We start from the raw sequence: 24,567 nt of genomic DNA, 5'->3' as shown, positions 1-24,567 counted from the left end.
CTATAAAAAAATCTTAGTCTTCATATGTGAGCCAGGCTTTTATCTCTTTTAGCAGGTGAAAATAAATGAAGAATACCTAGGCATGACTTTTGTTATGTATTTCAGATGCTTACTGGTGTGCTGGCAATATCTCACTCTTTACTGCCTGATATCAGTTCTCCTTTCCTGGATGAGTTCCTTGAGAAAGAATTAGCAATCCTTCTCCAGTAACAGCTGCTTTCTGTGAATATTTTGGAGGTTGCCCTTTCTAGATTCTGAGAATAATGGTAGAAAACAGACCTGGTTATATTGGTTTGACATTCACACGGCCAATGCTAATTTTAGCAGGGCCATCTGTAGTTTTAACTGAAATGATTCTACATTAATAATTTTAATGGAGAAACTATGAAAAAAAAAAAGAGAAAAACACCAAAGTGCCCACTCTTAAATGATTCCCCACCAGATTTCAACAGGCCATAGTGAGATCTGCCTCATCTCTCTTTTCTCTTTTTACAAGAGCCTGTAGTGATAGAACAAGGGGTAATGGGTATAAATTGAAATCAGGGAGGTTTAGATTAGATATCAGGAAGAAATTCTTCACAGAGAGGGTGGTGAGGCACTGGAACAGGTTGCCCAGAGAAGCTGTGGATGCCCCATCCCTGGATGTCTTCAAGGCCAGGCTGGATGTGGCTTTGAGCAACCTGGTCTAGTGGAAGGTGTCCCTGCCCATGGCAGGGGGGGTGGAACTAGATGGTCTTTAAGGGCCCTTCCAACCCAAACCATTCTATGATTCTATGATTCTATGATTCAATTAGAGGAATCTGAACTGAGTGCTGTTCTTCTAGGTACAATCAATGGGCGGCACTCTGAGATGCTACAGACTTACCAACAGTGCATCAATGAGAGAGTCCCTTCAGCATCTAGAAAATCTGCCCTCAAAGGACTTTACTAATTTGAAAAATAAATGGCTTTAAGATAAGGTTAGATGAGAGGATGATGATTCTTTTCAAAGGTATTGCAGGACATTTTGCTCATTTCCATCACAATTTTATTAGCGTGGCACTGCCTGGGATGCTTGCTCTTAAACTTTTTTCCAAGCTATTATAGAGGTAACAAATGCATTTTTACCTATCTGTATTCCTTCCAAATCAGATCCCAGCTATGGAGATCCACTGCTTCATTACTTTAATTTTAGCTCTCACAGTGCTGTGCTTTCTAGGATTGACACAGAAATTACACAGAATCAAGCACAGTGTAGTGCCCCATAGAAATGAAGCAGGGAATTTTAAATATCCTAATTTTGATTTAATTACCTAATTCAGTTCTGAATTCTAGGCTCAAGTGTCAAAGGATGCAGTGCGCAAGGAATCTTTTACGGAACCAGTGCTCTCCACCGGCCTTTGAAGGCAAGGCAAGGCTTAAAAACAGGTTACCTAATAAAGAAATGAGGGAGGACACAGATCTCCACACACTCCTCAGTAAGACGGTTGACTCTAACTGCAGCCCTTGGTTTGAATCAGATGGCTTCAGACTATTTAAGTGTCAGCTGAGCTACCTTGCTATCACTGTTTCTTAATGGTCTATAGGACAGTGAAGTAGAAGCAGGGTGTTATCAAAATATGGCCCAAAGGTTTTTACCAGATGTGATGCAGCTGTATTCTGAAACGGCCCTCACTATGGATTTCTTCTGAAGAATTTGTAGATACTCATTGAAGTATAAATACTTACATAAAGATAAGATATCAGTCATTGGGGTCAGACCTGGGTATCCCTAGCAGAGTACTTGAGATCCACAGCAAATATGAGCAACTTGGTTGCTGATTTGTATTAAAGCTGTCCACATAGATATCATTGTCTGTTGTGCCAGCAGTTGCTGGCACACATTCTGTAAATGGGAAGGAGAAAAGAGAAGCATGAAGCAATGTGTGTTTTTTGCAATTACGCCTATTTCATCTATCTTATTAACTAGGCAAAATCATAAAGAAATAAATCTCTACTAGCAGTTAATGATCAGCTGGTTAGTTGATGGCTGCAGGCAAGCCCAGTGGTATAAAAATTACTGTCATTATGAACAGCATCTACTAAGATTTTTTTATTAAAAATGTGAACACATTCTGTTTCAACAGTGATATTATGAAATTCATCTTTTCATGAACTTTAATAACCAATTTTCTGCCAGAATGACCCAGAATGCTATCATACTGGTTCTGTATTAAAATTTATTTTTAAAATCAAAGCACTGTGTACTGTAACAGGCATAATTAAGCTATGGTCAAATAGCATATACAATGCATGTATAGTGTAACTCGGTATCAGCTTACAGTCTGTTCTGTTTGCCAGATGTTAAAAGAGTTGCAAATGAAATTAGTAAAACCCTCTTCTAAATTATAATTTCCAAAAAAGATTTTGTTTGTTTGTTTTCTGTTTGAGGTTTGTTTTGTTTGTTTGTTTTAAGTTGCAAATCATCCAGAGTATATTTTTCTGGTAAAACACTAGAGACCAAAAATTAGCTTGAACATCTACTTGGATATTTTGCAATCAGTAAATTGCTGGTGTAGCAGCAATTTGTTATTTGCACTGTATGGACATTACTGTAAAAGGGAGTGGAGGGGGAATACATTCTTGTTATTTCCAGCAGATTAAATGAGGTTCGCAGACAAATAGAACCAACTTTTGATCAGTCATGATTTGTACTAAAATTGCCCACATACATATTGTCATCTATTGTGTCAGTGGCTCTACTGATGAAAGAACTGGGATGGTGTTTACCTACACATATAGGAAAAGGCAGGGGGAGTGTTTTAAAGTTCACAAAGTGGTTTGTAGGTAGCTGAAGCTGCTCATGCACTTTTGAAAGAAGGGACAACATCCTCTGTCCTTTGCAGCCTTTCAGCAACTTGAGAAGCAGCTAGCCACCAGGACCTGGAAGGACAACATTCAAGGTCAGGTTGGAGTGACCTAAGCTAGTTGTAGATGTTCCTGCTCATTGCAGGAAGATTGGACTAGATAAGCTTTAAAGGTCCCTTCCAAACCGAACTATTCTATGACCAAAGAGAGAAAATATCCAAGAAGGAAGTGGCTACAAAACACAGATAGGCTTGCCCAGTGTTGCAATAGAATAGGCTTGCACACATGTGTGTGTACAACTGTGTATAACGATCTCTGTCTGTACAAAGAACGTGTAGTGGGTATGCAGTTATACAGGTATACTGTTAAGGAATTAAAGATCTCTGTGGTGGGAATGTTTAGAGAATTGATGAATTAGGGCATTTTAAAACTTTAAAATTATACCTTACATTTATTAACAATAAATTTCATGCTATTGAGTAGTTCTTGCACACTGTTAATCGCTGCTGCTACATGTGTAAGAGTGTTACTCCTTAACAATCATATCCTGAGTTAGCAATAAATATACAATGCCATGAAGTTGATGCCATATAGTCAGCAGCAATGGTTTGGGTCCTTGATGTTCCTTCATCATGCCAGTGCTTTACGCTTCTTATCCCCTACACCTCCAAAGGTCAATCTCAACAGCACCCTGTGCTATTTATTTTGGGTTTGCTTTTGCTAGCAGGATGTTCTACCTATTTGCAGTCCCTTCTGCTTACTGTGTGCCTCTTCTTGCAACTTCTGTTACCTGGATACCTCCTGCATGCAACTTGATATGTCTTTGCCCCTTTGGTGGTCACATTACTCCCAAACTTAATTAAAATGCCTGTACATTGTGTTTGGATGTGCCACAATAGTGTTACAGAGTGGTTATGCTATTTTGGTATGCATGTATGTGGACTCAAAGCAATCTAATTGTAAATATATCCCCAGGAATACACTTCTGATTTAAAGATACCACACGCTTCTGCCTTAACTACACCAGGGTAGGCCCAAAGTGGACAAATCACAGTAGAGAGCTGCCTCTTCTCTCACAGTGGGAGAATATTGCACCAATGCTGTAGCTGACTTCTGTTCCAGAGGGGTGGATCCTTGTTCAGACGTTTTCAGAAATATGGCAACACTGTGTGTGGTCAGCTTAGTTATTTCAGATACTGTATTAAAAAATTAGTTGCTAATTTTTAAAGGTTTTCAAAAAACCCTTTGACCACATTATTGCCACCAAGATGTGTATATATGCAGTGTATCTTTTAAATTTTAAATTTTGGGTATGTACTTGATAGATAATGCATCAAATAAGGAGATTAGGATCTAAAGAAAAATCTTACATGTTGATTAAAATAAATTATAAAAAGAAATGTAGTTTATTTTTTTCATATAGATATTAGCATTTCTAATGGAATTTTAACAAGGATGTTTTCAAGCTATTTCAAGATAGAAGACTTTTCAAGGAATTATTTCAAAGGCAAATTACTCATGCCATGATGGACTTCTGCAAATGCACAGAAATTAAGCTATTATGAGTGCAAAGCAGTTGGTTAATTTCCGTAACTGCTACATGATAAACCTCTTACTTACAGAAATCCAGATATATTTAGGCAAGAATTCCCTACTGTTTATAGAATCCATAATAATGTGAGGCAGTGGTCTGTATTTGAGGTCTTGAGGCATTGTTACTGAAAGTGTCAGAAATCCTTCAAACAGGGTGGTTTGTCTTTAAATAATCCCAACATTCTTAAACTAAGATTGACTTTCCAATCTTAATTTGGTTAGTTTATTTTAATAAGAGTGTTTCTAGCTAAAAGCTTTACGGCTACAGAAGCACATCATCTCCACTGGGATTATACACTGTAGAAAACACCTACATAACACAGCACAGGATAATTCTTAATATAGGTAATTAGTCTGGACAGGGCAATTTATGAATTTAAATATGCGTTAATCTACCCAAACTACTTTGCATATCTTTATTCAAGGTTGCTGTTTGTATTGAAGGGAGAACTGATAGCAGCAACAGGCTGTGAGGTAGCAGTAGAAGTTGCAGTGTACAGTAGACTATATAATTAAATGCTAGCAGAGGATTGGTGCACATGAGGAGTCCTGACTTTTGTTCTGTGTTTTGGAGAGCTGTCTTTCAAACCCTTCTCTCCCACCCTGCTGTGACTTACTTGACCTTGTTTGCTTCTGGCCATTCCTGTCTTTTTACTGTGTCTCCCTACATGTCCGGTTTCAATTCCATGCATGCACTTCTTTTTATATTTTGTCCGTCCCAAGACTGCATTACAATTTTCTTCTCACCCACTCTGCTACAGCTCTCAGCACTGAGGCCTTCACCCTCAAGTCACTTGGGCTGTAAGAAGGTGAACACTTGGATCACAAGATAGAGTTTCCCTGCTGACATTTTTTGAGCGCACAGCAGCCCGTGGTTAGCAGCAGAAGCAATCACAGGGAGGGTGCTGCTTGTCCCATGCATACTAACTTGTGCAGATTCATTCATTCTCAGGGAACGATACTCACAGACCTGTATTAGCATATATACACTGTAGCAGGCTTGAAAAATGATCACAAAAATGGATTCAAAGCTTAATGTAGAAAAGTAGTTACTCACAACTAAGAGGTTTTTCTATAGATAGAATTAAAGCAGGAACACTAAATCTGAGGTGGCAGTTTTGCCAAATTTCAAGAATTCTTTTCAAAGCAAGGAGCTTGATAGTAAAAAGGTTGTATGATTTCCTTATTCTACCTTGTGCAATTTTTCTATAACTTTATTTTTAAAATATCTGGAACACACTCTGTGGTGGATGTTCTGACACCTGACGGACTGGCAAGTCTTTGGGAAAATGTCCTTAAAAATATAATGTGTCAGGACACCATCATTACAGACAACAGAGGTTTAGTTTTTAAAAAACAGCAAAATCAGTCAGATGAAAAATCATACAGAAAAGACATGGCTTGTATAATAATGATGTAAATTGTTTCAAATATATTTAAATCATATTTTGAACATGAAAGATTGTTTTTGGATTGGTCTTTTTTATGCAATGTTACTCTCACATTACAACCTACAGAAGCTTAAAAAACGTGACTGAGGCTCCAGAAAATCATGGGATTTACTTACAAATATTATACGTGATCTATGAATATTAAATGTGGGATGGTCACTTAATCGTGCTTGTTTTGTTTTGGGCTTTCAGTCTCCCTGGGTCTCATTTCAATGTATTGTCAGTAAGTAGAAGTCTAAAATAACACTTTATGTGAACTCCTCTATTCAGAATATTAAATCAAAAAGTATCTTATTACAGAAAGCCAGGCCACAAATGCTATTCTAAGATGAGATTTGGCTGTAGCAAGATCAGGGTAGAATGAAATTTATCACAAGGAGAATGGTACACTATGATAAAATGTTAAACAGTGTATCAAAAGGAAATCTATAAGTAAAATTTTATAAGTAATTTTTAAAAAAACATAATGATCTGTTCTGTCTTACAGGAATCCGATTAGCTCCGAAGGAAAAACTGGACATCCCAGTGTTATTCATGCCAGATACAATGAAAATGCATGAGACCTTGGTTGTAATTCATGTAATGAGGGAAAATGGTGAAAACTGGCTTTATGAGGATTCTGCTGAATTAAATAAAGACTTAAAGAGGTAATTTGTTCTAATAGGAAAAGAAAAAGTAATTGAGGATATTCAATCCTATCATCATTTTTTCCCTTTAGATAGTTCTGTGTAGCTCCCAAGGGCAATCAAATGTCTGATTTTGAGGGCAATAGGTATCCAACATAAGCTTTTAATGTACCCCACAAAATATGCGGATTTAGGGTAGGACTTTTTTGTTTCAATACCTACATTTTCTAACTTCAAATAAGGAAGAAAGTGAAGCACTAGCTGCCAGTGTGCTTATGGATATTGAGCAAATAAGAGCTAGGTGCTGTCAGGGTTTAGCCCTGGTGAGTAGCCAAGTACCACACAGTCTCTTACTCACTTTCCCCCCTCCCCAGTGGGATGGGTGAGAGAATTGGAGGAAAAAAGAGAAGAGCACTCATGGGCCGAGATAAGAACATTTTAATAATTGAAAATAAGTGAAATAATGATACTAATATTACTACTGTGTAATGGAAATACTACTACTGCTACTAATGACAATGATACACTAGCTGCCAGTGTGCTTATGGATATTGAGCAAATAAGAGCTAGGTGCTGTCAGGGTTTAGCCCTGGTGAGTAGCCAAGTACCACATAGTCTCTTACTCACTTTCCCCCCTCCCCAGTGGGATGGGTGAGAGAATTGGAGGAAAAAAGAGAAGAGCACTCATGGGCCGAGATAAGAATATTTTAATAATTGAAAATAAGTGAAATAATGATACTAATATTACTACTGTGTAATGGAAATACTACTACTGCTACTAATGACAATGATATGTAATGAAAAATAGGGGAAAAAAAACATTGATACAACCACTCATCACAAGTGAACCAATGCCCTGCAAGTCTCTGAGCAGTGATTGCCCCTCCTGGCCAACTCCCTCCGCTTATATACTAAGCGTGATATTTGATGGCATGGAATGTCCCTTTGGTCAGTTTGTTCAGCTGTCTGGGCTGTGTCTCCTGCCAGCTTCTTGTAAAGAAGAACCTGTGAGAACAGGGGCAATATGAGAAACTAAAAAAGTCCTTAGTTTAATATAAACATTGCTTGGCAACAACTAAAAACAGCATGTGTCTCAACACAAACGTAAAACATAGCCTCATACCAGCTACTGTGAAAAAATTAACTCTGTCAGCCAAAACCAGAACAGATTCTTTCAGTATATTTGGGCTAATAAAGATTCTACTGTGGATAGGTTGTTGTAATGCATAAACTGTAAAAACTTAGTTTCAGTCTAGACAGGACATAAGAGAGGACAAATCAAATGTTCCCGTATCCTGACAGAATAATATTTGAAGACACTAAACTATGTGGATGTAAATTATTTCTATTCTGATTAGGTTGGATTTTATTTCATATTTTTCTTATATATGTATAGCATTACGGCATACAATATGGTGGAGTCTCACCTCTCCAACAACACTTAACTCTAGAGAGTTTGTAAAAAAAATACTCTCAGTAGTCTATCACAATGATACTCTTCACTTATTTTCCCAACAGTGTTATTGTAGCAAAGAAAGGGGGAATTCAGGGAATACTCTGGATCTATCCGGTTCATGGAATACCTGAAGCACCACAGCACAAATTAGTTCCAGGTAGGTAGTGATCTAAAAAACACTCAAACAAAAAATGGAAGAAAATAAGTCTTCTGTGTTCTCATCTGTTTGAGCAAGACAATCTGCAGTAGTACTTTGCTACATCTTGGATAAGATCATATATTACAAATAAAATCTCCTTTCCCAATGTACCAATCTAAATCTAGATCTATTATTTTGTTCTCATTGTGCATAAAGGGAGCTATGAGCAGTTGGAAATCTCAAGGATTGTGCCCTTCAGTGTCCCAGTTAATGCTGAGTTTGATAACTGAAGGTAAATCAAATGGCAGACTGACACAAAGGTAGATTTTTTCTTGCGTGCCCAGAACACCCTTCTGGAGGGTACAGAATATTGGAGTAGATGGCCGCTGTTTCTCTCAGCCTTGAATTTCACTCCTTAATCAAAACCAGAATGTAGAATAGCAGTAAGTTTCCACTTGCTCCTTAGAAGTAAACTTGCATTAAAAGATGACTGACATTCATAGGGTGGGTTTTTTTGGTGCTTATTCTGGGCATAGTACATGTTTATAGACTTTATGCATCTATTTTTAAATGTGTGATATAATCCTAGAATTGTGAAACAGAAATTGTGAGCAGCTTTTTAAATTTATAACCTTGACTAATCCACAGCTTAAGGTATACATGAGGGACAATTTTACATCAACTTTTCGTCTTGTCTTTGATGAATGGGTATAAAGTCTTTCTATACTACATAGACCAAGGTACAGGAATAACTTCTGGAAAGCTAAAGAAATAGATATTTTTATTGTCATTAAATTAATTTTATTAGGACCCTTTACCTGCAGACAAATACTAATGATAGGGTATTAATTAGAGCTTTAATCTCTTCAATTTCCACTTTAATATCATAAGGAATGAAGCAGAATATTATAATGCAAACAAGTCTGACTAGCATTAAAACTGTGTATATTGATGTGAATGTTTGTTGTGTTATTTAAGGCTGTTATGTAATTCACTGGCAGACTTTGAGATAAATCTTTTATTTGGCTCTTGGTTTCATTAGATATAGAAGTTATAAATTCAAACTGTTAGCATTCAAATATTGCTTAAGTGCCAACACTTCTGTATATGATCAGAAACTTTAGTAATGTCTAAATTCAAATTTCTATATCCTTCTTTAAACCAGCAAAACTGAATTGTAGAATGTTTACAACTGTGTTATCCACCAGTCTGTGTTCAGTAAATGTTTGTAATGTATACAAGGAACATTGTATTAATTTTGAATATGTATCTCTCTTTGGCCATCACCATGTTATGCCGAGCTTTTTTTTCTATAATTAAGTACTAGATCGTTCATTGATAAATGACCTGGAAAACTAAAATACTTGTTTGCAAGTGTGTTTATGAAACAGATTCCAGTCCTGCTTTGATTCTGAAAGTCTATAATTTTCAGTTATAAATGGACTTTTTCAAATTCCTGGTTGTAAGATCTGAGTTCAAAGCAGGTAATATACAAAAAAATCCCACTTTGGTTTAAAATAATTGTTTTTAATAATGATAGAGATAGTATTGTAATTTTATTTAATGCAGGCATGTATTAAGATTGCCTGGAGGCTACAAGCTGTTATGTCAAGAACCAAAGGTGATTTCTAGTATATTAGGCAGTTAATCTTTTGTGTCATTCTTATTTGCATCTTAATATACTTAAACTTCTAGAAGTCACTTGGCTTAGTATCTCATGAGATCAATTAAAAATATCAGTGGTCACAATCCACGTGGTACATATTAAGGAGATCACAACTTGGCTATCTTATAAAAGTGATTACAAATGGAGAATCATCCAGAATATTTTTTTAGTTCTTGTAGAGTCAAAGCAGCATACAATAATTTAGATGGGAAGGGATCACTGGAGGTCATCTAATCCAACACCCTGCTCAAAGACAGGTCTCATTAGGTCAGGGACCGGGCCAGTCAAATCTGACAGGAATCTGATTTTTATCAATAAATATTAGCCACTGAGGAAAAAGAAAGAGTAGAATCATTTCTGCCAGTAAGATAAGCTGTGGAATACAAAATGATGTGGGCACAACATGTGCACACAATAATCTGAAATTCTTGGTAAGATGGTGTAATACTGACAATGTAATTTATTCTTAAATATAAGGTCATGCATCTTGATAAACAGATATGTTTTTTAACTATTTCAATAACTCTCCCTCATGAAAATGCTTAGAAGAGAACTATAGAAATTACTTGAACCCTGTTAAACAGAAAAAGAACAAGGAAAACAAAAATGTGCTTTTTTTTAAAGAAAGTAAATTACTTGAACTTGATGTGCAATTATCTGTTTACCAAAATAATGATACTAAATCAAACTCCAGAACTGAAATTGAAGATAAGTAAACATTGGTATAGATGTAAACATTTCACTGCTCTTTTTTAAAACACTTTACATAACTACTTAGCAAGATATGTTCTAGATTATTTAGCATTAAATCTTGATGTTAAGTTCAGAGTTAATTTTTAAAGAATCATTGGGTATAATTCTGATGAAAATAATATTTATGCCTTGAAACTGAGAAGTATGTAATCAGCTCTTCTTTGTCATGTTGATTTCCATAAGTCTAGAAAATTCTAAGTCTTTTCTTTGGGAAATCATAGTTTTCTTTCAGTTTTGCATCTAATTTTCTCCTCTTTCTGTGCCAATAATAATTGAAAGAACCATAAACAATAACTATTGATGTAAGCTATATAAAATCTCTAAGCTCAACTAACTTGTAATGAAAACAGACATCTTTTAGAAGCAGTAAACTCAAATCACTTACTGAATCAAAAAGAAGTCTGTAATGATTCAAAGAGAAATATGTGAGAATGCTTTTTATTCTGGCATAGTTCTGTAAAAGCTGAAGTTTCAGTAACAGTATACTTAAATTAAGAAATCAAAGAGTAACTTATTATTTTAGTTTTAAATTCTTTCATTTGTTTTTCTTTCAGTTTTCCTTTCTCACTGGCATATGTCAAACTATACCATAATTTCTCTTTGCAAATGAATTAAAATGAAGATACATTTCATGACTACAAAAAAAGAGAAAAATTTGAGAGTGCTGTTGTGAACTAACTGTAGGAGCATATTTTTGTTCACTTAGCAATATTTTCTACTACACCTAAATGTAACAAAAGAAACTACAGAATGGGAAAACACCTTTAGTTGTCATTGGGTTATTGGATCTGTCAGTCTCTAAGCACATTTAATTGCTATGTTTAATAATTTTGTGAAAAACAAGATGGTGATGCTTTACAAATAATGGGTTCTTGCTTTTCTATAGCTGTGGTACGCTGTCGAGCCAGGCAGAGAGTAGAAAGAAGAGTAAAAGTGCTGCTAACTGGTGTAGTTCCTGGGGCAAATGCTATGCCCACTGCAAGAAATTCTGCCATGTTCAATACAAATATGCCAGCCAACATCCAAGAAGTTCAACTCACTGATGGTAAGAATAATTAGCTTGGATATCGTGATATTTTAGGAATGTTGTAAATAAACCAAGTGCTTCACCAAATGTAGCTCTGCTTTGACAACTGATGAGGTTTAGGCAAATCCTTCGCTCAATCCCCATATTTCTACCTTGTTGCAAATATGGGACATTAGTATAGCAGGATGTCTGCTGTTATATGCACGTTTGAACCTGAACCTTTCTTTGTGTATCTGTCTTGGATGTGAGGCTTGCACACACACCATCTCGCCTTTAAAAGAGAATAGCCTCCACAAAGTCTAAATTAGCAAAAATATGCCTGTGTAAGCACTGCAAGGAAATATTTATCTACAGGTTGTCCCTATTTGTAAGATGCATTCCCACCAGCAGGCCAATAGCTGCAGCAAAATGGATTAAAAAGGAGACCTTGTTTGAAAGAAGCAATAAAGCTTTGTAAAAAAAATAGCTTCCACTTATTGTTTATCAGCAGAGGACACAGTGAAAATCAATTTCTTCAGAGATACATCAGCTTTTCATATTAAAAATCTCTTTGAAATAGAAAGCTACAGCATGTAAGCAGTAAGAAAAGAATGCTTTATGCCTGCTGTTTCTGTTAGTAGGTGTGTCTTAAACTACATTTCCTTTGGGTTCAAAGTCATCCTAGCTTTTAAGAAAATATCATTTAAAAATTATGACACATGACATGAGGCATCCTAATGTGTGCTTATCGTAGTGGTAAATGAGGGGAAGAGTTTTCACCCGTCCTGCAGCTTTGTTAAGAGTGTAATCCATTGTACAGCGATAAAAGTTGAGTCTAGAGAAATTGCGATGATTGCAATCTATTAGGCAATCATTTTGGGAAACAAATAAACTTGTCTTTTGTGTCTCATTTATGCCATTTAGAACCTGGCCCAAGAGAGGCTTTGCAGGAATACCATGTTACAGAAACTCTGCTGGCAAAGAGCTGTGAAAATCTGAAAAGCTGTGAAATGTTAACTCAAGATTCATTACATCCTTCCTATAAGGATGATTTTCATTGACATATGCCCCCCCCCGCCACTGCACACTGGCCAACATAGTCTTATATTGGCAATCAGTGTCCAGATCTTTAAACAGATTTGGTTTTGGATGCTTTTTAAACAGGAGGGATTCTGAAGCCAAAATGTTAACAAAAGCTTGCACATCATGTACTTACGGATTAGTTAATATTTGTAATTACCTAGTTAAACTTTATGTTTGGTCATATCATGGTGACAAAGATAACATTGTCTGGGCAAATTATTATCTTATATTCCCTTATTATGAAGTGATAATGATCAATATAATTAAATAAAAAAATGTGAAGTTCTCAATGTACATTCTTACATCTTTGGAGAACTTAAATACTGTTATATAACTTTATTCAGCCTTGTGAGAACAGCTGTACATCAAAATACATCACCTTTTTTTTTTATTATAGACTAACAGGCTTAGCTCTTTACTGAATTCACATATGAGTAGGCTACATTAAACATACCTGGACTATATCCCTGAAACATGGTGGCATCTGAACTGATAAGAAAAACATGCATTGAGCAAGCTGAAGCAGCATTTTGAAAGATTGCAGATTCATGGTATATAGGGCTTGTTTTATTCATAGGAGTAATATTTCATATTTATTAACACTGGCTTCTGCACATACTGCAAGACATTGATTTGGAACATTCCATCTTTTCAAGCAAGGATCCTGGTAATTAAATGCTTTACACCTTGGGTGGTAAGATCATTTATAACTCTGGTGTTTTTCATGGTTTTCAATGACATTATAATATCATTATTGCTAGATTAATTTGATGCCTGTTAGGAATCAGTTTTAATGGTACTATTTCAGCTATCTGCAGTCTACCAGTAATAACGTAAATAAAAGTGTAAACCTCTCAGATAACAGCCTGGGAAGCTGTTTTTCATTTTTTTCTCTTCTTAAAGGGTGATTCATTAAAGTGTACATGTGATGTGTAGTAAGCAGTTTTTGTACCCAAAGATAAATGGTGATAATTACTGTCAGATCTGATTTAAACAACTACTACTGTGCTTCAGTATTTAAATTATTTGGGCAAGTATTCATTCTTGGAACGTGAAAAATCTTCAAGCATTGTCTTTTACATTTAAAGAATTCAGTTTCATCCAATCCAGAAGATACAATTTGAAACAAAATATTATTATAATTTTTAAGAAAGAGGGGAAAATCTGAATATTGCTTAGCTAAATTGACATAGTTTGTTATTTGGAAATCAGCAAAGTTCAAGATCAAATAATTAAAGCTTAATGTTTTAGACTTCACAGTTATAGCCCTTTTAAAAAAATATTTTCAATTTATTAAATTCATATTTTTACCCTATCTGTATTTTTCACCTGTTTTCTTACACGTCTCTAAAGACATTTTTTCAGTAAACAAAATTTAAGACCCAAGATTCATTCAAAGAAGTGTGGAGAGTTGTATTTTTTTTCTAATTAAAAATTGTTTTTTAATTTACTTTAAATAGAAACTTACCTATTTTTCCATGATCATCTGTTGTGGTTTAATCCACAACAGAATGGAGAAGGATTAATGGAGAAGGATTGGAGGAAAAGACAAGGAAACTTCTGGGTTAAGAACAATTTAATAACTGAAATAAATGAAATAAAATACTGACACCAGTAATACTAACAATATTAATAATAAGTAATGAAAATAATGGAAAAGAAAATAAATAATACAACCATCAGCACTCGCAGAGAAACTCCCTCCTGGCCCAGGCCCCAACTTAAATACTGAGCATGACATTTTGCATGAAATATCCCTTTGGTCAGTTTGGATTAGTTGTCCTGCCTGTGTCCCCCTTACAAAGAATAAGTTGGGAAGACAGATGTAACATCAGAAACTGAAAAAAAAAAAAATCCTTGAGTTGACATAAACATTCTTTAGCAACAACTAAAAACATCAGTATATTATCAGTAATATTCTCAGCACAGCCAAAACATATCCTGATAGTAGCTACTGCGAGGAAAACTAACTCTATACCAGTTAAAACCAGCCCATCTTCTAAGAAAAACTTCAAACATTTACAAATTATGTTATCGATATTTGACTGAAATTCACAAATTTCTAAGCAACAAAACCTGACTGTATTGACAGCATGTGGAGTACACAGCCAGAGTATCTTCTGGTTGAGGAAATACATTAATCAGTCCTGTTCTGTTTCTGTGTTTGTAATGGTCCTTTATAACCTATCCCTTTCAATCGCTTCAGTTTATCACATGCACCAACCATAAGGCCTGAGTGTTTATAATTAACTTCCCTAACCTTTATTAATTCATAGCTCTTTTCAGCAGAAGAAAGAAAAATGCCTGTATATGTAGAGACAAAATATTATTATAGACTCATCTCTCTTCCAGAAATTTTAATTTTATTGATACTAAAGTATAGCAGCTTAATATTGAAAGCAATATGAAGAGGTTAATAATAATGAAGATGGCCCTGTATCTCACTTAAGCCGTCTCTCTATTGTCAAAGTACTTGTGGCATTAGTTTTAAAATGGGATTTGAAGATAACAAAATATATACAGCTATATAAATTAGATTTTTAATAAATAAATTAAATAAATCAGATTTTTTTTCCCCCTGCTGGAAAACAGGAAACTAGTAGAAGCCAAAGAATAGGACATCAGTGTAGAAATGAAAGCCTAAATGGATTATTTTTTCAGCTGCATAATTTTTGTTACCATCTGTCTTTTGTTTGTTTCTTTATTTATGAGTGAACCATAGGAGAAGTTTGGGACATGGTTTATGTTCTTTACTGAACAGGAATATGCATAGACATCTTAATGAAGAACTTGGAGTTTATTTGCCTGATGTTGATATACAGGGTTACCATTTGTCCATTAAGAAATGAAACAATTTAGCATAACTTTTTCTCTCATAAATAACCCCTCCTACTGCCATTTATTATATAACTAGACTAATAATACTGAATTAAATAGAATAAAAATACTGAATAATAATAATAATACTGAATGAACTAGAATAAAAATACTGAAAAAAAGAGCTTGCGAATTGTGACCAAACATAGTTTGCAACTCCTTATATTTCTATTTACAGGACAGTCACTCATTTCTGTTTCTTTTCTGTTTTAAAAAATGCTGAAATCTGCAAGTCTTAAGTATGATCATCATTATGCAAATTAAAATTACTTTCTAACTCCTATGCAAAATCATACTCAGTTTAAATTTTCAACACTTACAAGAAACCAGATAAATTATAAACTAACCTGAAGTTGTTTATTCAGCTTCACAGAAGCAGGGGGAAAAAAAAAAACAACAAAAACCAAAAACTGATGGAAACATGGAAATAACTCAATTCTTTCTGGTGTTATTTTTCAGTAGGATGTACATCCAGAAAAAAAATGAGAATTCCAAAAGAACTGATTTGCTAGCCCAAAATAACTTATCTCAAAAACAGTAACACAAAAATAGCTATCTCTGAAAAACATCTTTGAGTTAGAGGCTAAGGGAAGCCTAGGCAATATAATTTGCTGCAAGAGTCCATGAATTAGTTATATCACAGAATCACAGAATGGTTTGGGTTGGAAGGGATCTTAAAGACCATCCAGTTCCACACCCCTGCCATGGGCAGGGACACCTTCCACTAGACCAGGTTGCTCAAAGCCTCATCCAGCCTGGCCTTGAACACTTTCAGGGATGGGGCATCCACAGCTTCTCTGGGCAACCTGTTCCAGTGCCTCACCACCCTCTCTGGGAAGAACTTCTTCCTGATATCCAATCTAAACCTCCCCACTTTCAATTTAAACCCATTCCCCCTTGTCCTGTCACTACAGGCCCTTGTAAAAAGTCCCCCCCAGCTTCCTTGTAGCCCCTTCAGGGACTGGAAGGTGCTATAAGGTCTCCCCGGAGCCTTCTCTTCTCCAGGCTGAACAAGCCCAATTCTCTCAGCCTTTCTTCGTAGAAGAGGTGCTCCAGCCCTCTGATCGATCATCTGCATGGCTTTCCTGTGATTTTGATTGCCAAACTTCCTTTTCTCCCATTTCTTGTTCAACAATTTTCCTGTAATTTCTTTGGTTGGGTGATAAGGAAGTATCACTTCCATAGAAAAAGCAGCACCACACCCTTGTTTTGTAAAGTTTCTGTAAGCCAAACCCACAGTCAGCACAACTTTCCAGTATCTTAGTTGTGCTTCTGCAACATCATAGCACCTTCACAATGAACCATCTGCATTAATTTGCACTAGTTTTTTTTTTAATTATTTTCTCATGAATTATGGGCATCAACAAAGCATAGCTAATCAAAGCCCTTAAGGTGTGAATTTGTAGGTTTTCCAGAACAGTGAGCCAGTGCTCTCCCTGTCTCTCAGCTGTGTATGCATGCTTTTCATCATAAAAAAGGATGTGGATGGTTTATACACCTAAATTTGCTTCAGACAATATATCTGACAGTCACTATAGTAACGAACAGATGAACACATACAAGAAGTCTACTCAAACGCTTTTGTATTTCCAGATTATTTCATCCTATTGGAATTTTTGTGCTAAAATTATTTTTCCTTGTTGTCTTCTGTGTCTGAAGGTGCACTGTTCAAGTATTGTTGTGCTTAGAGCAAATGAAGTTATCCACTCTAGATCTTTTTCTCTTCCGCATTGCACATTTCCTATATGAACATGAAGCAAAAAGGAAAAAAACAGCACTTCCCCAATAGTTATGGGGAATGTATACAACCTTATGGTTTTGCAAATAAGTACATCAGCCTGTAGTTTTGTTAGTTCAAGCTGATTTAACATTTTGAATATATAGCTAGAAATTGATATAAGACCAGTAACTAGAAGTTATATAGAATCACCACAGATAACTGAATTAAATTGTACCATTTAACCATTACTCACTCTTAAAGCCAGCTGAAGAAGACAGAGTGAAACCTCAGAAATTAACTGCACAAAGTTTTTATTAGTTCTGAAACTTGATTTGTATCTGAAAAATAAGACAAGTGGATACTTGAGATTACATCAGTTTTATACACCTTCTGTACACCTGAATGCAATTAATTGGATAAGAAAAAGGAAGCAAATTATTATTAGGTCCTGTGTTTTAGTGTCTGTGGCTGAGTCTGTTTTGAATATTAAAAAAGTAAAAAGATAAAAAATATATTCTTTTGTAATAGAGCATATATAGTGTAAAACTAAGGAATACTTAGAGATGCTAGTGACAGTACCAGAAAAAATTTATCTGCATCAGTAGAGAGTTTATCATTATGTGCATAAATTTACTTTTTTTTTATTTTTAATGAAATATTAAGATGTGATCATCAAATCAAATTTTATAGTGCAGATACCAGAATTTAAATTAGAGCAGGAAACTTATAAGCAATTTAGGCTATTTGAGTGTGATATAAAACATAAACTATTTCTATCTCATTTATAAGAAGAATAATTTTGTATGAACAGTTGAGAAATACTTGCTAGGAAATTTTTCTTTTTTCCATATTTTTTTGCTTGCAAATTTGCTTGCATTGGCAGTTGGTCTTCCAAATGACAAACATGCTTTCTTTTACTCATTAATTTAACTACTTTAAGCACTGAAGTTGGATAGACCTCGTTATGTGAGTGCAGTGGAAAAACCCATGAAATGATAAAAAAATACTGTTTTCATTTTAGCATTGTTGTGGGCCAAAACAAACTGAATGGTTAGGTTAAAAGACATCTTGAGTTACTACTGGTTGCAGTGGGCAACATTCAAAGTGAGGCAAATGAGTCAAGATAGCATGGAAAATATATCTGTGTGAATTAAGACTACAACATAATGTATGTTCATGAAGAAACTGGTTTGACATTGCCTGTGCCCAGGTACAGATGTGATCTTTATTTGCTACAATTGCTAGATAAATGAAAACAATGCAAAATAATAAAGGGGAATGTTGACAAAAAGAATACAGTATTTTATAAAAAATACATTTTAATCACTTCTTTTAAAGCATTAATTTATAGATTAGTGTACAAATCTAAGTAGAATGCCCGTTCAAAGCAGGATAATGAGATCGAGCCGTTGGGCGATTTTTGTTTCAATTTACTATCACAAGTAATATCAAAATAAAGAAAGAATGTTAAGAGGAGAGTATGGCTAAATATAACATATAGGGAATTAGTCCAAAAAGATTCAGAGAGAGAGAATATGTGGAAACTAGCTGCATGGAAGAATGCAGAAATATATGTGAAATAGCAGATGCTAGATGCACACTGTGTATTTCATATACATAGATGCACAAACTGCCATTTTATTGACTAGAAAAAGGGAGGTGGGGGGAAGTACTTTCTACTGCTTTCTTTACAGTAGAAATTTGCTTTAGCAGTGGAAGTCTTTTAAAGAAGTGTTTTGAAAGACAAAAAATTAACAAACAGAAAAATCAAATGTAAGAGAAAAATTTAGAAAGAAATGTTGACATTGGTTGCTAGGGGAATACGCAGTGGGATGCAGGGTAAAAAAAGATGAAGGTAAGAGTGGAATTTTGCAGAGCCTTGAAGATATGGATGTAAAGATTTAATTGGATATGGAAAGAGAAATAAATTTGCAGGGAAAAGATACAAAGATTTATACACAGAACTACACAGAAGATTTTGAATTGCATTGAGGATCCATGAGTATATTATCAACAGAGGGAGACTATTATCCATTTATTTATTTGTATTTAAGGTAATTTGGTGTCTGGATTTAATGACGTACATGATGTTATCTTTGCTGGTACTTGTAATGCTCTACATGCAGCACTTTTGTACCTGTACGAAGAAATTTAGTTAAAGCATATTCAACTATAACCAGGTCTTTCTGGGTTCTTGTTCTATTTGTTTATTCTGCTGCTATTATCCTAGGGTTATGACATTTTAAAATGAGAAATAAATATTTACTTCTCAGGTGAAAATAATTTCTTACTGCTCAGATGATACTGCCTACTTAAATGTTAAGATGTTCTTGACCACCAGGCTTCCTTGTACCTTTTTTCTTTATTATTTTTATAACTCACTTTTGCTATTCACTATATTTACTTGAAAACTGTATGAAAATTATTTAATCTACTGCACAGTAATGTATTCTCTCTGTTGCTGCTTTTGCTAGTAAGGAATAACTGCATACTTAATGTTCATTCCCCACTGCCTACTGAGTTCCAGCAGTATGTGTGAAGACTGCTGGAAGACAGTGGAAAAGGAGGAAAAGAACAGTATCAGAGAGAGCTGAATGGGGTTATGGAGAAGGGTTAGGAAGGTCACGATTAGGTGCCAGCTGTCTGGTAGAAATGAGTAGTTAAAGTCTCGTAGTTTCTATTTTACCAGTTTGGAGATGATTAGACCAGGAGGGGAAGAAATCTTTGTTAGGTGTCAGTGAGACAGTGGATACTTAGCCTTGAAGAATAAGCAGAACCAGTGGGGAAAAAAAAATCACTGAGACTGTACAATGTGTTTGCATTCAGCACCAAATAAAATAATTTATCTAGCTTTTGAAAAACACAAAGCTGTGAGTTTGTGAATGGCTGGGCTTTCATTCTGTGTTTGTATTCTGTGATTGTGCTGACCTCCTGTATTGAATAACGGCAAGTAAGATTGCAGGCTGCTGAATGGGAGGTGAGGGAGGCCAATTGAGTGAGTTCCCTTGCATCTCTGTTTTACTGCATCTATCCAAGGAACAGCTTCTGTAATGAGGACAAGCATTTTGCAGTCTTCCCATCACAGCTATAATTTTTGCCTGTCTCAGTGGAAATGGGAGATAGTGTGAAAGTAAGGAGGGTCCCTTAGAAAGTTCCCCCCCTTGCCATTTTTATGTCACCAAGTCTGCTGCAGTTTCAGGGTCTGTTATCATCAGAACACGTTGTGTAATTAGCTGGCCTTCAGCAAAGTCAAACACTTAGTCACTTTTCAAAAACAGGAGAAAGGAACAACGGCTTCTGTAATGACAGTGTGAAACTCTACTCCAGGTCAGATACATCCAGTGGGCCTTTCACAGTACCTTATATAGACATTAGGCCCACCAATGACTTCGTAATTAAGTTTTTTGAAGCTTGAATACAGGGTCTTTTCCACAAATAGTCATTAAAATTCCTGAGGTTCCTGTTTTGTGAACCTGTTAGACTCATCTTTAAATTTTTAGATGTAGACGTCTATCAATTAATTTTATAGTAAATCCTAATAGTCACAAAAATTCACATTTGCCCAATTTATATGCTCAGATTGTAAAATCCTTGGTGTTTCCACACTATCATTCTTATGAGTGAGAAAATAAATTAAAAGAAAAAGGGTCTATTTCCTTTCATTTTCTTAGAGGCTATTAAAGAAAAAACCCCAAACACCAAAACAAACAAACAAAAAAAACCCCCAACAAACCCAAATAAATCCCAACAGTTTAATTCTAGTGCTTTTTAAGAAGTATCCTTACTAGCACTTGAAAATAAATTACAGCCAAGCCATAGAAATATAATGCTTAAAAACCCTATTGGTTTTTAAATATAGCTGCTTCAGTAATTCTGTGTACACAAATGTTGCCTAAATGCATACAACCTTTCGCAAGTCTTTGATTGCAGGAAGGAAATCACTTAAAGACTGAGATTAATTGCCTTTCAAAACAAGAAATATTTAATGCTTTAAAAAAAAATGTCTCAGACTAATACCCTCAAAAGTAAATTCTTACTTCTTTTCTTGCTTAAATAATGCATAATGTTCCTCAGGAAATATGAGGAAGTAATTTTTTTTTTAAATTGGAATTTCTATTCCCTAGATGTAACAAGCTGTATATAAATACCGTGCTTATATCTTCCCAGTGTTTTGATTGATAAATATCTCTGTGTTGATTCAGATGTGCCTAAAGCTCTCCCTGCTGCTCTCTATTTACAGAACAGAGGTGGATTAATTGGGGTACACTTCATATCTGCATTTGTATTTTACAATTTGCATTAGATAAAATAAGAATTTTACCTGTACAAAAATGGTGATTTTTAAAAAGGAAAACATACAAGAAGCTGGGCCAAAGGGTCAAGGCATATTTGATGTGTATCCTATATTGTATTTGGCATTACTTTAAAAAATATGTTGTCTTTCTCCAATGTTTTATTTAGTTCATAATTTTAATTGAAATTGGAAATTCTGAGTCAAGAGAACTCTGAACATTTGAGATTTTGGACAAATTTCTAGTAATGATTCACAACTTTTTTTTTTTTTTTGCTTCTAGCTTCTGCCAGTTTGTTTAGGAAGCATGTGTATTGTGGCATTCTCAAGAATCAAATATTAACATATTCACAGAGGCTTCCCATAGTATGATAATATAGTAGTCTTCAGGGCAGCTGTGATGAAAATCAATTAAATTTTTCTTTTTTGAACGGTCCTAAACGAGATCAGCAGTGTTGAGCCAAGTCAGTTAAGGGACCAGCATAACGAAGCTTTCAAATATTGGCACTTACAAATGCATAATTTTCCTCAGGTGCTGTAAATATTAAAATATTTTAACTAAATAGTTAACATAAGCATAGAACAGGTTATAAAACAGCCTGGAACACAAAAAAAATATATTTATTTGCTTACTGAAAGGCTCTACCATAATAAATTCATTTTTGTGTCTGAATCTTCATGTTTTGGGTAGGGTGACTACTCCAAGGTTCGGGTTGTGCTGGAATCTGAATGCTTGGCATTAATATTATATTTTCCAGATAGAGAAACAACAAAGTGTGGAACAATGTAGGACAATCCTGGCAATTTTATAAACTGTAGAAAAAATATTCATATTTCATTTTCTTTATAACAGAGTACATTCATTATAATAATGTACATTTATAATAGATAGGTTATTACATGGAAATCCTGTGTATTCGGTACTCAGTGTGTATCTACTAAGATCAATAATCCCATACGATGGTAAAGATCTTTTGCTCATGTCTGTGTAACTCTTTGATCTAGCATAAATTGTAGAGACATCTGTGTGAAAGATCCACTTTAAGGAGTCAGAAATGTTTCAGTATAAGTGGCTATATTTATAAGGGTTAATCTGTGTGTTAAAAAAACATTGGCAACAAAAGTTGAATGGAGTAGAAAGAGGGAATCTGTACACTTCAGAAAAGGGGAAAGGACTACAAGAAGGCATCTCCACACTCACTGATACTAGGTAGCATTACAGATTGGCAAAAATGAAGTAAGGTTTTGTTCAAATATCTCACAATGCATTGCTTCTTGGACTGTATATAAAAATTAATATGTGATCTGTGTTTTAGAATTTCAAGTCAGAAGGCTTTGGGAATTAACTCTGTAGTTGACTGGCACCCCATAGACAGCATATACAGGGACACATACAGGCTCTGCACAGCATGTTGTACTGAGATGTGCAAAGTCAAAATGTGCCCCGAGATATGTGGCCATAATAAAATGAAATCTCCTGTATGATTTAGTGGTTGTGTTAAAGGACTATTCATCCATAACACGTGTACAATTTTTAAATAGATTATCAGTCTGAGATACTTTTCCTCATAGAAATGTTCTATTCTGTGCACAAATTACTATTGTATACTGAATATTGCAGTTTTCTTTATTACAGCTGGAGGAGAAATTTGATTCAAGAAGCTCAGCTGTTTATTCTTATGTCATTACCACTTGGCCTTTTCATAAGTTCTATGGGGAATAAGAGAAGAGGCTGCTCGTGACATCTTCACTGTTTTTCTGTAGACTTTTTCTAAGGCTTCCAGCCATCAATGGCACTAATGTCCTTAATGACTTTTTTTGGTTTTTTGAGATAGTCCCAATGGCATTTCTCAAAAATAATATTACATTCTTGCAATTTTCATTTGATTGATGAACTAGAAATATCTCACCATAATGCAGGAGTGTAATCCAGAACAATATTGCTATTACTGTTCACTTCTCCTCAGTATGTTCTTCAGCTTCCATTTTGCCAGAAACTATATAGACTGTCATATGAAATTTTGCTATGCAGTCAGGAGGAAATCACTCAAGTTTTGGATAATTACTAGTTTTACAGTATTCGTCATATCTGTTAACAAATGAAAGAATTGTAACTGCTAGCCAGACAATTGCATAAGGTTAGAATGCACACAGACTGATCTTCCTCTTGTATCATTTAGGTTTCTTTACAACAGTGGAATTTCTATATGAATTACAATATCAGTCAAATGAAATTAAATCTCAGCTTGGAGCTTTGGTTGGTGTACATCTGATTCAAAGAGATCGAGATACAGAATCAGGAATTGTAACACTCATCTTTAATGTAGTGTTTGCACCTAACAAACCAATGAGGTAAGCTCCTGTTCCTTATTACCAACAGAGCATGCAGTAAATTCCCCTCTGGTCACTCTTAGCTATGTAAGCACCTTCCTGGACTGTTTTCCTCATTTTGTTTTCACATCTGAGATCTATTATTTTAGATTTTCTCACTCGCTACTTCTCAGTATGATATCTTTGGTATTAAAACTGACTTTGTTTTTAATGGCTGCTGGACAGTTGTGTTGAGTTACTGTCTTAGTCCATGTGTGCATCAGTTTACTTCTAGATGTTGGAACACTGAAAGACTTCCAGTCAAAATTAGATTTTCTCAAAATTGGCAGAAAGTGTGCAGACATGATGGCTTGTCAGTCTTGAAAAACATTTCCTAGACAAGCATGTGTACATATTGTTTCTGGATGGGATGGTTGAATTTGAAATTAGTCTCTAGTGGCCAGTAACAAGAGTCCACAGGAAAATACTACCCTCTTTTATAGCTGTGATGTGAAAAATTATGTATTTGTTTTCATTTACATTAGTACATCCCACCTCTTTAAAAAGAAATTGTGAAAAGGAAATCCTTTTGGAAAGAGAGGAAGGTTGTGCCTTCCTTTTGAAGCAGTCAATTGTGTATGGAGGTGAAAGACACTTTAGTGAGATGCAGGCACACAGTCATGAGGTAGAGGCTCACTATTACCAGGAAGATTAGGGAGCAGTCACTGCTGAATATCCTGGGTTGCATGCAAGGAGGGTATTTTTAGGCT

At 35.1% G+C, this 24,567-nt stretch overlaps 1 protein-coding gene across 1 annotated transcript in view; it reads left to right on the top strand.

Moving 5' to 3' along the window:
- The window catches only part of LOC104514553 (chromosome unknown open reading frame, human CXorf30), a gene marked incomplete at its 5' end in the record, with an annotated part of 91,871 nt that overhangs the window by 47,215 nt on the left and 20,089 nt on the right, over positions 1 to 24,567 (top strand). Inside the window, 4 exons of the mRNA XM_010158274.1 lie at positions 6,358 to 6,517; positions 8,015 to 8,109; positions 11,397 to 11,555; positions 23,668 to 23,839. Of these exons, the coding sequence (XP_010156576.1) occupies positions 6,358 to 6,517; positions 8,015 to 8,109; positions 11,397 to 11,555; positions 23,668 to 23,839 (586 nt within the window). The remainder of the gene's footprint in view (positions 1 to 6,357; positions 6,518 to 8,014; positions 8,110 to 11,396; positions 11,556 to 23,667; positions 23,840 to 24,567) is intronic.

Source organism: Eurypyga helias, unplaced genomic scaffold, assembly GCF_000690775.1.
Source record: "Eurypyga helias isolate BGI_N326 unplaced genomic scaffold, ASM69077v1 scaffold1109, whole genome shotgun sequence".
NCBI lineage: Eukaryota > Metazoa > Chordata > Aves > Eurypygiformes > Eurypygidae > Eurypyga > Eurypyga helias.
The sequence above is the reverse complement of the archived record's forward strand: the minus strand, read 5'-3'. Positions and strand labels throughout refer to the sequence as shown.